At 38.8% G+C, this 15,774-nt stretch overlaps 1 protein-coding gene across 2 annotated transcripts; it reads left to right on the forward strand.

Moving 5' to 3' along the window:
* The first annotated feature begins 144 nt into the window (after positions 1-144).
* On the forward strand, positions 145-15,037 carry slc25a12 (solute carrier family 25 member 12). 2 transcript variants are annotated; one of them, XM_081380103.1, is made up of 18 exons: positions 145-246; positions 1,016-1,069; positions 2,106-2,251; positions 3,009-3,124; positions 3,565-3,704; positions 5,152-5,298; positions 5,372-5,510; positions 5,610-5,703; positions 7,305-7,389; positions 7,682-7,766; positions 9,016-9,174; positions 9,275-9,327; positions 9,419-9,499; positions 9,573-9,713; positions 10,624-10,762; positions 11,779-11,937; positions 12,021-12,111; positions 14,110-15,037. In XM_081380103.1, exons 1-18 carry the CDS (start codon positions 235-237, stop codon positions 14,315-14,317), a joined length of 2,049 nt encoding a protein of 682 aa, XP_081236229.1. In that variant the 5' UTR covers positions 145-234; the 3' UTR covers positions 14,318-15,037. The 2 variants fall into 2 exon arrangements, with proteins under 2 accessions (XP_081236229.1, XP_081236230.1); XM_081380104.1 differs by having other exon boundaries at positions 213-363.
* Positions 15,038-15,774: the final 737 nt, after the last annotated feature.

Consider the following 15,774-nt stretch of genomic DNA (forward strand, 5'->3'; position numbering starts at 1 on the left):
AATAACAAATGGTTCTAACGAAATTTAACAAACAACAAAAATCCAGATGAAATGAAATGCTAAATATAATAAAATATTTGTATAGATAATAAAATGAATACATTTCGAGGGCTGCTTGGAAATCTTGTGAGGTGTGACATCACAGGTGCGCGAGCACCTCCTTTGGATCTTCTCGCGCGCACTCAGTCATCGGCCACGCGCCTGCGCGACCCACACGTGACGTCAGACAGCAGCATGGCGGCCAAGGTGACTCCAGCGACTCTGTATTTGACTGAAATTTTATGTTTCTCATTTTTATCTGACGACTCTTACTTGCAGTTTGTGTTTATGAGCGGGAAAAAAACTGATAGATGTTGAAATGAGGTCAGTAGAGAGAGTAATTAAACGTTTTTAACGGACCGGCGCGAGCATCACTGAGCTTATCACTAACGTTACGCTCGGGCTGAGACTTTGACTGAATTGAGTATCTGTGAGGATCATAAAACCATAAAAAATATCTGAAATCTGCATTAAACCGTATTAATCAGCTCTCCAACAGCCTTTTGTGTTGTTAGAGATTAGCTTTTGTTTATAAAGTGTAGTCGGGCGTGTAACCTAAGGATCATGCCGTGTGGGCGAAATTGGGATCATTTTATTCTTCAGGGACTCAATGGCTTCATGTGTGTTTGTGTTGATGGATTAGTGGCTGGTTTATTCATGGTTAATTTGTGCTTTTTAAAAACTTAATTTAGTTTTGCATATATTCTGTGCAGTATTTGTGAGCCAGGAAGTCCCAATAATAATGAATGTGCCCTTTAACCGCGTAGAGTAACTTATTTGGCATTTACGTGAGGATTTGTGAATAAATGTTAGTTTTCTCAATATAACCTTAATGAAACTAACGAGACAGCTAGATCTGTTTAGTTCACTAGTTTCACTAGATAGGGTAGGGCTGTTGTTACTATAATTATGGGTAAAAACACTTTAGTTTCACATTCCATTCCCTTTAACCTTCTAATTATTTTGTGTTTTACAGGTGCAGTCAACCAAAAGGGCCGACCCTAACGAGCTGAAGGTCATCTTTCTAAAGGTAAGATAAAACTTATTTTGGTCTAATACCAGGTAATGATGGTTGGTTTCTTCCTTTATACTGTAGTAAACTGAGTCCACTGACCAGCTTTGTACCGGCTCTGCAACCTTAGATGCAAAAGTCAATAGTGTCATGACTTTGATCTGTCACTTAATCTTTATTTCCTTAGTCACGCTGCATTTTTAACTGTCGCGGTGTTGTCGGTAAGTTTAGGATGCTTAAGATGTCAGGTTCACTTCAGCGTGCACATCATGACCGATTGGAGCCGTCTCCTTTCACCAAAAGCAACACAGAGAGAGACTTGCATGCTTGGGAATGTCTAGACGCCTGTGTGTGATTGTTGGTAAACAGTGTGTGTGTGTGTGTATACACTATCTTTCTCCGTCTTTAAATGTCCTCCAGGGCTTTTTTCTGTTCGTGTAGGGACTTGTGATCACTTCCGCCGTTGAGATCTTGTGGGTCTGTCAGCCGAGAGTAGTTGTTTCTTGGGCCGCTTTGGTGTCTGGTAACAGAGACTTGTGTGCGATGTGGCTCTATTAATAGGACTCAAGCATGTAAGATGGATATATTGGAGGAAGACATGAATGTCAGGGCAATAGATGGATGAGTGAAGAATGTATGATAAGGTCAGAGGGCATCTCCCGTCAACACTTTGTCCAGATTATTTTTCTCAAATCTGGAAAATACACAACTTGCTTGGCTCGTGAATATTATGTCACCTTTGCCTAGTTGTCCCAATAGACGGATGTTGCTACTTGATAAACAAGATTGTAGCTGGCTTGTTACCACTTGTTGCCAGTGTTATTTTACACGACTGACAACAGCTTTGTTTCCTTATCACTGGGGGAATGCATAATAATACTCTTAAAATATGGTTATAATGTTTGTTAAGCCCTGTTTTATGTATTGGTTCATGACATTGATTTTTGAACCATGTTTTTGAGGTTTAAAAAATAGCATCACACATGTTTAATCATGCTTCATATCCAACACAAATGCTGTAATTGTGTGTGTTTTTATTTTATTTTCCCCTCAGTATGCCAGTGTGGTGGAGAAGGATGGAGAGCGGTACATGACACCCACTGATTTTGTGCAGAGGTATTTGGGCCTCCACACGCAGCTCCACTACAACCCTAAAACTGTGCAGCTGCTCGCCGGAGTGGCGGACACCACAAAAGATGGGTGAGACGAACATCATATTTTCTGTGTTCTAATTATTGATGGTTTGATATGAAGCCTGAACCTTCAGATCAGCTCAGATCTAGAAGTTCAGTTCACCCACCTTTGCATTATTTTCTGCTGTAGCAGCCAGATGCGAATGGGATAATTTTGAAAATAAGTTGCACATACACTCCTGTTCAAAAGTTTGGGGTCGTACGATTTTTAAAAATGTTTTTTAAAGATCATGGATGCATTTATTTGATCAAAAATACAGTAAAAATATTGATATTTTGAAATTGTACCATTTAAAAGAACTGTTTTCTATCTTAATATATTTTAAAATGTAATTTATTCCTGTGATCAAAGCTGCATTTTCAGCATCATTACTCCTGTCTTCACATGATCCTTCAGAAATCACTCTAATATGATGATTTGCTGCTCAGGAAACATTTCTGATTATTAGTGTTTAAAATACTTGTGCTTCTTAGAAAGTTCAAAAGAACAGCCTTTTTTAAATAGAATTGTAGGAACATTATTATAATAAATGTCTTTTCTTTCACTTTTGATCAATTTAATGTGTCCTTGCTGAATAAAAGTATTAATTTCTTTAAAAATAAAAGCACTTTTGAATGGTAGTGTTCATGGCATAATTTAGAAAATTCAGTTTTGTACATAAAATCATGTGGTTGCAAGTGATCCAACTAATGTTGAGTTTAACAGAATTACAAATTGAGCTTGTGCATGTCCTAATGTATGATTCTTCTGATTTTTCATTAAGGCTGATCTCGTACCAAGAGTTCCTGGCCTTTGAGTCAGTGCTGTGTGTGCCTGATGCCCTCTTCATCGTGGCCTTCCAGCTGTTTGACAAGACGGGCACTGGAGACGTGTCCTTCGGTGAGAACAGTAGTGACTGTATATAAATGTCTTATTCCTTCTGTACACTGTATTTGTGTGTGCTATGTATTTTTACTTGTATTTTTGCTAACATCAAACTCCATTAAAATCAAAACATCGTCAAGTATTTGTGTGGTGATGGAGTTTCCCATGTAGGTCGTCCCTGTTAGTTCACTTATGAGGTTTCACTTAATGCTGCCTATGTAGACAACAAGGCAGCTCACAATGTTTTTGAACAGAGCCGTAGTGTTTTATTCCCCTTTACAGAGTCAGCTGATCATAATATAGTTATGCTGGTAAAACAAGCAGCTTAACCTTGAACACACAGTCATTCATTCACACACACATGTTCAGCAAAGCTATACAACACTGTCAGTAATGCTGTAACGTCTAGTATGGACTGCGGGAGTGTAAACCTGTCCATGTCCGTGTGTTTACAGAGAATGTGCGTGATATCTTCAGCCAGACGACCGTGCACCACCACATCCCCTTCAACTGGGACTGCGAGTTCATCCGCTTGCACTTCGGCAATAACAGAAACAAACGCCTCAGCTACCTGGAGTTCACCCAATTCCTGCAGGTACTACGCCAAACATTTACACTTAAGAATAAGAAACTTTATTGTTATTATATGCACACATTAACAAAATGGAGTTAGCAGTTCTGAACAAGAGGCATAAAACAATAAGTAATAATAAATATAAATAAACAATATAAATATCATTTAAACAATACACAGTATTAGTGCAACCACAGTATAGTGTTATTGTAAAGTGAGGTAGTGCAAGAGTACTTTAAAAATAACATCAGTATTAGGGATGCACGTGATATCGGCCACCATATCGGTATCGGCCTGGTAAGAAAATTTGGCTGATATATTAAAGACGATAAATAATGTATTATTTGCTTCAGCTGAGACGCTTCAGATGCGCACTGTTCGGCATGATGGATTTGTATTGCTTGAAATATGATTGGAATCACTTCAAAAAAAGGAAAATTCGGTTTAGTGCAACATGAGCAGCGCAAGTCTGTCATATCGGCTATATAAAATTATAATGAGAACATTATAATTGTGTGTTTGGGACATGGCTTTTAATGGTAAGATTTTTGTTTTTGTAATCATGCTCTCAAAAATTATATACAAAATTTGAATTAGATTTATCGGCCAATATATCAGTTATCGGCTTTCAAATATAAAGAATTATCGGTATCGGCCAAAATTTTCAAATCGGTGCACCCTAATCAGTATTACGGGTACGTGCATGATTGTAAACACTGTTTATAGTAAAACAGATAAAACAGTATATTATGATGCTTAACAGATATGCACATATACAGCTTTGTAGTTACATTCTTTAGCAGCAGGGGCGAACAGGTCAACGCTAAACATCCAAATCTTGACCTTTTGGTCTTTGGCAGTGGCTAATTTAGTCATGGGTGACATCTTGGCTCCAGGGGTATGGATGCGGAGATGGATGCTGGCGTATAACGTAGGACGTAGCGTAGGAAGCGTCGTGACGTAGAACGAACGTAGAGTTTTGTTTTGCTCTGCTCTCTGGCTGCGCTGTCACGTTCATCCTACGTCACGACGCTTCCTACGCTACGTCCTACGTCATACGCCAGCATCCATCTCCGTGAACGCGCGTCGACCGCTACTGGAAGCCAGTTATTTTCGTTTATAAAGTTTTAAATATGTATATTTTTACGACAAAACCGCACGGATTACCCTCAGAAGGCCTTTGTTTATCCCCCTGGAGCCGGATGGATTACTTTTGTGAAGGATGCATGCACATTTTGGGACTTGAATGAGGTGGACCCCATAGGTTCACATTATAACCACTGAAAGATCTAAGACATTTTCTAAAATTACTGAAAATGTGTTCGTCTGAAAAAAGATTGACATATGCATCTCGAACGGCTTGAGGATGAATCAATCATGGGTTAAATATCATTTTTGGGCGAACTATCGCTTTGTTCATCCCTCACCCAAAATGTAATTTCTGATTTCTGGTCTTGTGTTTTCATAGGAGCTGCAGCTGGAGCACGCAAGACAGGCGTTCGCGCAGAAGGACAAGGACAAGAGCGGCATCATTTCATCCTTGGATTTCAGTGACATCATGTCCACCATCAGACACCACATGCTCACACCTTTTGTGGAGGAAAACCTTGTGTCTGTAAGTGTGCAGCTCTCTTGTGGATCTCTTGAGATGGAGTTTGTTGTAAAAGGTTTATGTGTGTGTCTCCTAGGCAGCAGGGGGCGGCACCTCTCACATGGTGAGCTTCTCCTACTTCAATGCCTTCAACTCTCTCCTGAACAACATGGAACTGATCCGTAAAATCTACAGCACTCTCGCTGGAACTCGCAAGGATACGCTTGTCACTAAAGGTGCGTGCTGTCCATAATAATCAGTTCATCTGCACATCAGAATAAAGTTTTTCATTTTGCTAAATTGTCTAACATTTTCTTTCCTCTCTCCATCTGTAGAGGAGTTTGTTCATGTTGCAAATAAGTTCGGTCAGATTACCCCTATGGAAGTCGACATCTTGTTCCAGCTCTCAGGACTGCACTCCCAAACAGGGTACTTTCCTTTTTTAAAACAGGTTCATCCACATGTACATTAAAGCAGCATTATCAGCTGATCAGGTCTTCTGCAAGCCCCTCCTTTCTATTAAACATCTCTTATTGGACAGTTCTGCTTTAAATGCAAGTAGACAACTATTTTATTTAGTACGATCTCTTAAAGGCACACTATGCAGTTTCTGTTTTTGTCAAACAGCGACCCCTAGAGTCGCTGTGGAGTACTTGTATTTAAAGGGGTCATATAATGCCACTTTTGTACAAGTTATTATGATTCTTTAGGGTCTAAATGAAAAGTTTGTAATACACTTTAATTAAAAATTCTCATTAGTATTGTAAGAAAACGCTAATTTTACCTGGTCAAAAACAGCTCTGTTTTCAGCACGCCGTTTGAGTGCATGTGTCTTTAAATGATAATGAGCTTTGCTCACCCCGCCTCTGTTCTGTGCGTACACCGTTTCTAACACAATAACTATAACGCGTTGTTCATTATAAACTTGGGATTATGAATTATATTGAGAACGTCGTACATAGAAAACAAGCCGTAATGTACCTGAGTGTAAACCTTAGCCGCATTCATCGTGAAGCGTGCTAGCGATTTGCAAAGATTAATATAAAGATTAATAAAACGTTACACTCACTTATTCTGGAGGTGCAGCAGGAACACGAATAGTTAGTATCGATCTTTTTTTCAGGAGCAGCTTCTTAGCAAAACCAGCTTTAAACTGACCCCCATTTGTAAAGCAGTCTGGTGTGAAATGATTCGCGCAAACATGACAGCATTGACGTTGATCGTGGGGAATATTCCCTTCGAAAACAAAACTCAGCCACTGCGTCTTCAGCTGTATGGATTTAGGAACATCAAAATGACTGCTGTGTTCATTATTACACCCAAGAACAGAACACCACAATCGCTTAGACGCCATTCTGCTCCAGCGTATCAACAATGTCCGCGCGGACTATGATGACAGCTCGCTCAGGGCGGGTCTGTGTTGAAACGCTGCTGTCAATTAACAATCATGGGAGGGGCATCCAACCGTGTGACGTCACACGGTCAGACGGCTTGATTTGAGAGAGGGGAAAACATAAAAAAAAAACACTGGGTGGATTTTTATCATTATATGATGGTTGTGTACAGACACTGCCAACACACATTTCAGTACAATCAACTTGTAAAAGTGCATGTACCATTATATGACAATAAATATTAATTTATTGTATTTTTCTATTTTATTTTGTTTTGTTTGGTTTTATTTTATTTATACAACTCCTATGAAACTCCTATGAAAATGCAGCTTCTGTCTAGAAAAGCCTTAGCTGCTGACGTGGCATTAATTTCTGTAACACTGTATTTCAGTGGTCCACTTTAGACATTCTTCTTACTATAAGTAACTTTGCAACTACATGTCAACTAACTCTCATTAGAGTATTAGAAGACTGTTAGGGTCTTGTTAGTATAATAAGTTGACGTAGTTGCAAAGTTTCTTATAGTCAGTAGAATGTCTAAAGTGGATCATTGAAATAAAGTGTTACAAAAATCTCTATTGCCTACCTGCCTATCATCTGATCAGGTGTTTATGTATGTTATGTTATGATGTGTAGACGATTAAACCTGGCTGATATCGAGAGGATAGCGCCACTGGAGGAAGGAGCGCTGCCATATAATCTGGCCGAGGTGCAGAGACAGGTGAGTTTATCTGTATAGACTATCAGATAAGAGTCTTTAAGGGTTCATTTACATGTGTGTATATATATTACTGTGAGAAAATTGTTATCAGTGAGATTGCCTTGGCAAACACTGCTAATTATAGCACAAAACACCTTTTTACTTTTTTGAAGGATTTGAAACCTCTCTCACTTTCTTCAGAAAATGTAAAAACCTAGTTTAAACTTATTATTCAGGCTGCTTTCATATGTCTAAACAGACAACATGGTGCATTTATCTTGATAGCTCACATGCTGTTTTTCTCTGTGTGCAGCATTCGCATGGGGACGTATCTCGCTCTGTGTGGCTGCAGGCGGCGGAGTCTGCGTACAGGTTCAGTTTGGGCTCCATCGCTGGAGGTAAGATGTTACACCACGAGTTTTTCCCGACTGTGTTATGTATTTTCTTATGACAAAAGTAGGTGGTAGTAGGACGTTAATCATTCACTCTTTTACTTCACATCAAAGCAATAAACCATGATTTGCTACTTGCAATTGCTAGATGATATTAGGAGGAGGGGCATTTTATGGCCAAAAATTTGGATATGCCAGCCAGTGTATAAGATGACTTTTTTCCTAGAAGAGATTAAATGCACTTAAAATCTACAGTACACGTTAATTGTAAATTTGTCATGCGTATGTTATCATATTACTGCTTATAGAAATGGACTAAAAACCACTGAAGTCCAATTTCATGGGGTTTCATAGCACACTATCAGGCAAAGGTTTGGGGTCAGTAAGATGTTTTGGACACTTTAGATTAGGGTCCAATTCTCACTGTTAACTACAAGTTTTGCCTCAATAAACTCCTAATTACTGCTTATTAATGGTTAGTAAGGTTAAGTTTAGGTATTGGGTGGATTAAGGGATGTCATGCAGAATAAGGCATTAACATGTGCTTTATAAGCACTAATAAACAGCCAATATCCTAGTAATATGCATGATGATAAGCAACTAGTTAATAGTGAGAAATGGACCCTAAACTAAAGTGTTGCGGATTTTTTTGTTAGTTAATACTTTTATTCAGCAAGGATGCATTAAATTGCTCAAAAGTGACTGTAAAGACAATTACAATGTTTAGAAGATTTCTGTTTCAAATAAATGCTATTCAATTCATTAAAGAATACAGAGATATCAGTTTCCATAAAAAATATTAAGCAGCACAACATTTTCCACATTGATAATAATCAGAAATGTTTCTTGAGCAGCAAATCAGCATATTAGAATGATTTCTGAAGGATCATGTGACACTGAAGACTGGAGTAATGATGCTGAAAATTCAGCTTTGATCACAGGAATAAATTACATTTTAAAATAAAGTAAAATAGAAGACAGTGTTTTATATAGGCCTACTTTAAAAAAAAAACTGTTTTACTGTGTTTTTTGACAAATACATGCATCCTTGATGAGCATAAGAGACTTATTTAAAAAAAAAAAAAAATCTTACTGACACCAAATGTTTGAATGGTAGTTCATATCTACTTTTCTTTCAGAAGATCAAGAAGTCTTCCGTGTCTTGTTAAATGCACTGGTTTTGCTGGTTTAAATTGATAGTATATACAGTGTATGTTTGAGTGTACACACTTTTAACCTGTGTGTTTGTTTATAGCCACTGGTGCCACAGCTGTGTACCCCATAGACCTGGTCAAGACCCGCATGCAGAACCAGCGCTCCACTGGCTCCTTCGTAGGAGAGCTCATGTACAAGAACAGCTTCGACTGCGCCAAGAAAGTCCTGCGATACGAGGGATTATTCGGCTTTTACAGAGGTTGGATTTGTTACGTTGACATCCCTGCTTCACAAAAACCATGTAAAGTGTCTCCATGTTACTTACCACTTCTTCTTCTGTTTGTGTGTTTCCCCTACAGGTCTTGTACCCCAGCTCATCGGAGTGGCTCCGGAGAAAGCCATCAAGCTCACTGTGAGTCTCATTAAACCGCCTGCAGAAAGCCGTTTCTGAGCCGCTGACGCTAAAGCCCATTACATGAGTTTCTGTGTTGTCTGTCTTCCAGGTGAATGACTTTGTGAGAGACAAATTTACCACAAAAGATGATACGATACCTTTGTTTGCTGAGATTCTCGCCGGTGGATGTGTGAGTAACACAGAACTGTTAAACTGGGTTGTGTTGTACTTCACCGGCTGAACGATCTGTCTCTGTCTATCAGGCTGGTGGCTCGCAGGTGATCTTCACCAACCCTCTGGAAATCGTTAAGATTCGTCTGCAGGTTGCCGGTGAGATCACTACAGGCCCCAGAGTGAGCGCGCTCAATGTGGTTCGAGACCTCGGCTTCTTTGGCCTCTACAAGGTGGGATATGCGATGCGTCTGTCTTTAAGACTTTGAATCCAAGCAAAATTGACATTGTAGCTTCTCACTGCTTGTTTTCACAATACAGGTGAATATGGGTGCTATGCCTTAGCGTAAACTATAACACACAAATGTTAGGGCTGTAATGATATGCGATATGAAACCGAAATCTCGACACTCAGACCCACAAACCTGTGTCGTGGTGTGAGAAGGCAGAATCGCGACACATCCCTTCCAACTCCCAGAGTTATCCTTCCCATCCAGATCCAATGCTACCACATCTTTAAATTACTATTAGTATTATTTGAAGTTAACATTATAAAATACGTAGACCTACACCACAAAACTAGTTCAGGATAAATTCTTTAAAATTGGGTAATTCCAGCGTTATGGATGTGACATTTGCAGTCAAAACTTGAAATATAAATTCTCCGAAAATGCATTTAATACCAATATATTGAAATGTCTGTTTATATATATATCCATACTCCCGTAATAAAGGAGTCCAGACATTGGAAAAATATCAGTCTACACATGCATTTTATATTTAATATGAGGAAAACACACATGCGTTACGGACGCGACACAAAAAATCTTTAACTTTTAGGTAGCAAAATATTTTTTAGTAATTCTGTGAATTACACTGCGCAAACAAAAAAGTAATACTACCCACCGGATGAAGAAGGGTTGGCTCTCCACAACATAAAATATTGAGGCATTTATGAGGAAAAAACAATGTTACGGACGTGACCGCTCTGAAAGCGGCACTAAAAGACTTTCACAAAGACCTCAAACAAAGCACAAAGCCTTTCTTTAAAAGTCAAAAGGGTCAAAAATCGTGATACGAACCGAATTGTGGGTTTGGTGTATCGTTACAGCCCTAATAAATGTGACTGGTTTTCCTCCACAGGGTGCCAAGGCGTGTTTCCTGCGTGATATCCCCTTCTCTGCCATCTATTTCCCGGTCTATGCTCATACGAAGACACAGCTGACGGATGAGGACGGGAGACTGGGCCCTCTGCAGCTGCTGACCGCTGGCGCCATCGCAGGTCAGAACATGACTTCAACTTTGTGATGCTGGCCCAGTTCAATTTCAGTTAAGGACTGGTTGCACCCTTACAATAACATTTCGAATACATTTGATTTAATTTTATTTTAATTTTTTAATTAATAAGGAATTTTTACATTTGCATGAAATTAAAATGAACCTATCTATTATTTTTTTAATGCATGTTATTTTTATTGTGAAATTAATCATCCGTTTAATTTTTTTTTTTTTACTTTTTTTATTTGACTTCATAATTTTTCTACATGTCTATTTTGCACCCTTGATGTTACACTGTTTGTGTGTGTAAGTGGGTGTTCGTCCATCTTGATGTTTTAGTTTATCCACTTCATTGCTGTGATTTTTTTCTTTTTTTTCTGTATTTCTTTTTTTCTGATTTGTAGATTGTACCCCAAAAAAAAGCTTTTTGTTTTCATATTTTCTATATTTCCATTAATTTCCTATGGCGGTGAACAGTACTAGAATGCCTATTTTTCAAGACCATTTAGTGTTTTAAATTTTCTTTATGTTCTCATAGCAAGTGACACAAAAGGCAAGTTTCGTAACATTCAGATGTAGTAAAAATTTGAAAAATGCAATAAAAAAATCCGTCTAACAGTACCAGAGGCATACTCTACCATTATATTAACCATTTTTATATATATGTTTTATTTTCATTCAAAAGAAAATTCACCCTATCTATTTTTATTGCATGGTATTGGTCTTATTGTGAACAATTCATCCGTGTACGCATTTCATCTTTATCATTTTCTTCTGTGAAATGACTTCTCACTGCCAATGTAATCATTTATTCTGCTTAAACCCCGCCTCTGCATCTCATATTCATCTTCCTGCAATTTTGAGTGCAACAGAATCCAAACAACTGAAACATAAAAAAAAAGAAATGAGGGCAAGAACTTTGTTCTAGACAAAATGAAACCGCATCCGAGCAGATTTCCTGCTTTACGTTCAGATGTTCTGTCTTGTATTAATAGATGTCTGAATGATTTTAATTGACAGGTGTACCCGCTGCTTCACTTGTCACCCCTGCTGATGTCATCAAAACACGACTGCAGGTGGCAGCCCGCGCTGGTCAGACCACTTACTCTGGAGTGATCGACTGCTTCAGGAAGATCTTACATGAGGAAGGCTTCCGAGCACTATGGAAGGGAGCTGGAGGTACACACACACACACGCGCGTCACAGATTTCACTACAGTCTCGTCCATATTCACTCACAGTCCTCTCTCTGTCTTCTCGTAGCTCGCGTGTTCCGTTCATCTCCTCAGTTCGGTGTGACCCTGGTGACCTACGAGCTCCTTCAGCGATGGTTGTACGTTGACTTCGGAGGACAGTAAGTGCAGATCATGCTAAACACACTTTTTACTGCCTGAAATGAAAATTAAGTTGTGTGTTTCACCAGAGGATTCACACAGCGTGAAGACATCATGCTTAATCTGATAGCTGATGTACGCACACTTTCATTTGAATTCTGTATGAATGTGCCTAACGTTGATTGACTGAATAATGTTGACATGTACGGCAGGGTTTTGTTTTTGCGCTTTTGGTCAAACATTTTATTCAGTGACTAAAAGCTCTATTTGGACGGGATTCGTTTTACAAGGGTAGATGGAGTAATGTAATGTTACCACAGGACGTCTGTAATAGTAATGGCCAAGAGATCTCAGTGAAACTAGCAGAAGTGAGGGGTAACGTTAACTCGATTTGCGCATCGCCGTCACTCCTGTCATCATGTGTGTATTACGATGCTTCCTGATATCACGTGCGCAAACACATAACCTATATTTATACATATAAAACAGTTATGTCCGGTCGAACGATGTATGAATTAACTTCAGATTGGATTGTGTTGGTAAAAGGCACTTACCTAACGCTAAAAGATGTTTCGTGCCTCTAACAAGTGTTTTCGATCTTCTTTCTGATCTGAATGTGGAAAACACTTGAGTTTTGCCACAGACTCGTCCCAGCGTCTAGAACGCAACTGAATGTTTTTCAAGCGTCTTCATACTTGGATAAACCACGGAAAAATATTTGAAACAGTAAATGACAGAATATTTACGTACATATTTACAGCGGGTCTATTCGCACGGGATTAGTATCACCTGAGGTCATTTTCCAGACCTTTTTACTGAAGGTAAAAGTCGCCGTAATCTTTACTGACATTGTCCTTAATGATTACTGAGATGCACATTCAGACGGGACTAAAATCACAGAGAAGCTCTGGGAATCATTACTTTACCCCACCTCTCATGGTAAACTAGTCCCGTCCGAATAGGGCTTCAGTTTAGTGGCAGTTAGCAAACGCCTGAAATCGATTACGGAGCCTTTATCTGGAAAAATATTGCACTTTTGAGTTTCTTTGCATTAAGGCGAGACACTACAGGTGAATAGGGTAAAACTTTTAACTAGCAGATATCACCATGAAACTTTCCCAGTTGATTACCTACATTAAGATGAGAAAAAAAATGTATTACAAGTTTTCTGTAATTTAATGTTTAAATATGCAAATTAGGCAATATCTAATTAAATATGCGCTAATTTGTATACATTTTAAAAAACGAAATCTGAGTATTGGATAAATCCAGATTAAAAAGATTTTTTTCATTGTGTTCACATATTAGATGGGGAAAAATTACAGAGGGATTTATGGATATCTACTTTTGTTATCCTGTAAATCAGAATATACTGTCAATAGCCTTTAAAAAATGATTTTCGCCATGTTTTCTGTAATAAAATGTTATATAAATCAGGCTAGGAATAATATATTTACAAATCCCTCTGTAAATGTCTTCATAATATAACTAGGTACACGACTGGAAAGTTTGGTGTATATAGGTGCTACTGAAGTGGAGATTTCGGACTTGGAGTATCAGAGAAAGGTCATTTTGAGAAAATGGGCTTTAAAGATTTATCATCAGCCAATGAGATTGCGCATTCAGCCCTTTTACTTTCACGATTGTTTGCTGATAAAAAGTAAATTACCATATTTGGATCCGACAGCATTGGACAGTGAAGAGAGCGCTTTCCAGCGGTGCCTGTGATGATGACGGAGCAGACAGAGATCGCGGATCGGCGGGATGATTTACAACGACAACTTTTGTTGAATTTACGCGAAATCTACAGACGCAAACAGACAAAGTGTAGTAAAATAAAGACCTAAATGTGTATTTCTGACTTTTTTTTCACCACAGTCTGAAAGAAGACATGTTATTGAAGACAAATATCCAAAAATCTCAAAATTGACCAGTAAAAAACCCCCAATGTTTTTGCCTGCCGTGTCTCGCCTTAAAAGCATCAGCTAAAGCAACAACTTCTTTTCTTCCCCTTCCAGTCGCCCTACTGGTTCCGAACCAACGCCCAAATCCCGGATCTCCGAGCTTCCTCCCGTCAGTTCTGAGCATGTCGGTGGTTACCGTCTGGCGGCCGCCACCTTTGCTGGGGTGGAGAACAAGTTCGGACTGCACCTGCCCAAGTTCAAATCCTCCGGCGTCACCACCATTCACTCCGAAACGCCCAAGGAACAAGCTGGCGCATCATAAAGTCAAGCCCCGCCCACCATGGCCTTGTCCTCCAATGGCTGCATGCCTCCCTCCCATTTGCCTACATTTTTCACACTTTATTTTCTCGTTCATTTCTGTCAGTTTTTAGGTGGGGGACATGGGAAATTATACTCGTTTTCAGAGTCTTGTTGCTTTAACCCATATCAGTGCCTCAGTTTTGATGAAGAACACTGGTTAGAGGTCATAGTGTGTTTGCTAAAGCACAGGGTAGACGTTCGCCACACTGATCAAGACCTAAAGCGACACATACAGTGAATTATCCATCAAGGGTCCTAGAGAAGTTCATCAGCCGCTGGTAATAGTGAAACGACTGAGCTAAAGAGCTTTTCATGAAACACTCCTAAAAGAAAAACCACAACACGATGATGGTTTTATGTGTCTCCATTCCCCAAGACGCACATTCGCTGCTTTTGAGTTTTAGCCTCATGATTTCTGATGTATTGTTGTGATTGGAAGCATGCTGTAGTGCTTTTCATTTGCTCATTCGGCTTTGCGTAGCTTTGCACATGTACTGTATATACATGTACATCTCGTGCACAGAGATGTCTCTCTCTCTCTCTGCGTCACACTGACTGATGATGTACAGAGCTCTCAAAACTTGTGATCGAGGAAATCATGGTCGATTTGAAAAGTAGAAAATAATTTAAATGCATTTAATTCTTGTATTTTATGGAAATAAATCAACATGGTTCAATTTTATTTCTAGTTTGTGAAGGTTTTATTGGGTTTATAACAGCAAGTTACAAAAGAGGTTGGATAAAGTGAATTAGTGAAATTGTTGCAATCATGCAAGAGCACAGGGCATCATTCAGTCATCCGGTAAATCAGGGTTCCCACACATTTTGATCAATGGATCGTCAGTTACGTTTCTAGTCATGATTACTGGATGTTTCTAAGAACAAAAAAAAATTATAGAAATTGCAAGCACAAAGTGCAATTTCTAGCTATGGAAATACGATTATGTGATATAATTGATTATTATAATATAATAATGTCATATTATTAGAGGTGACAGTGATCATTGTGCGCTTGAAAGTCCAATTATATTCCCATTCAAATAAGGGAATCTGAAGCAAAGATACACTGCCCGGCCAAAAAGAGTCGCTGTTTGGATTTAAAGAGGCAAATGCTTAAGAGTCTCTGACTGGATCATTATTGCAGTGATTATTATGTTTCTAGCATGTTAGTGTTTGGCAACAGTTCTTCTAACCATTATTGATGGAGTGTGCAACTTTTCTTTTCTTAAACAACCATGTAAGAAGAATATCATGGCCATATTCCAGGATGACAATGTCAAGATTCATCAGGCTCAAATTGTGAAAGAATGGTTGTGATAAGCATGAAGAATAATTTACACATATGAATTGTCTCCTCTGAGTCCAGAGCTTAAACTCATTGAAAGTCTTTGGGATGTGCTGGAGGAGAGTTTACAGAGT

The sequence above is a fragment of the Scardinius erythrophthalmus genome, assembly GCF_964197995.2.
Source record: "Scardinius erythrophthalmus genome assembly, chromosome: 12".
Taxonomy (NCBI): Eukaryota; Metazoa; Chordata; class Actinopteri; order Cypriniformes; family Leuciscidae; genus Scardinius; species Scardinius erythrophthalmus.

What these genes read in the sequence shown, in the direction of transcription:
- slc25a12 (XM_081380103.1), top strand. An exon ending in AGTTCACCCAATTCCTGCAG is followed by an intron (nt 3,705 to 5,151) that starts GTACTACGCCAA and finishes GTGTTTTCATAG; the next exon opens with GAGCTGCAGCTGGAGCACGC. An exon ending in TTTGGGCTCCATCGCTGGAG is followed by an intron (nt 7,767 to 9,015) that starts GTAAGATGTTAC and finishes GTTTGTTTATAG; the next exon opens with CCACTGGTGCCACAGCTGTG.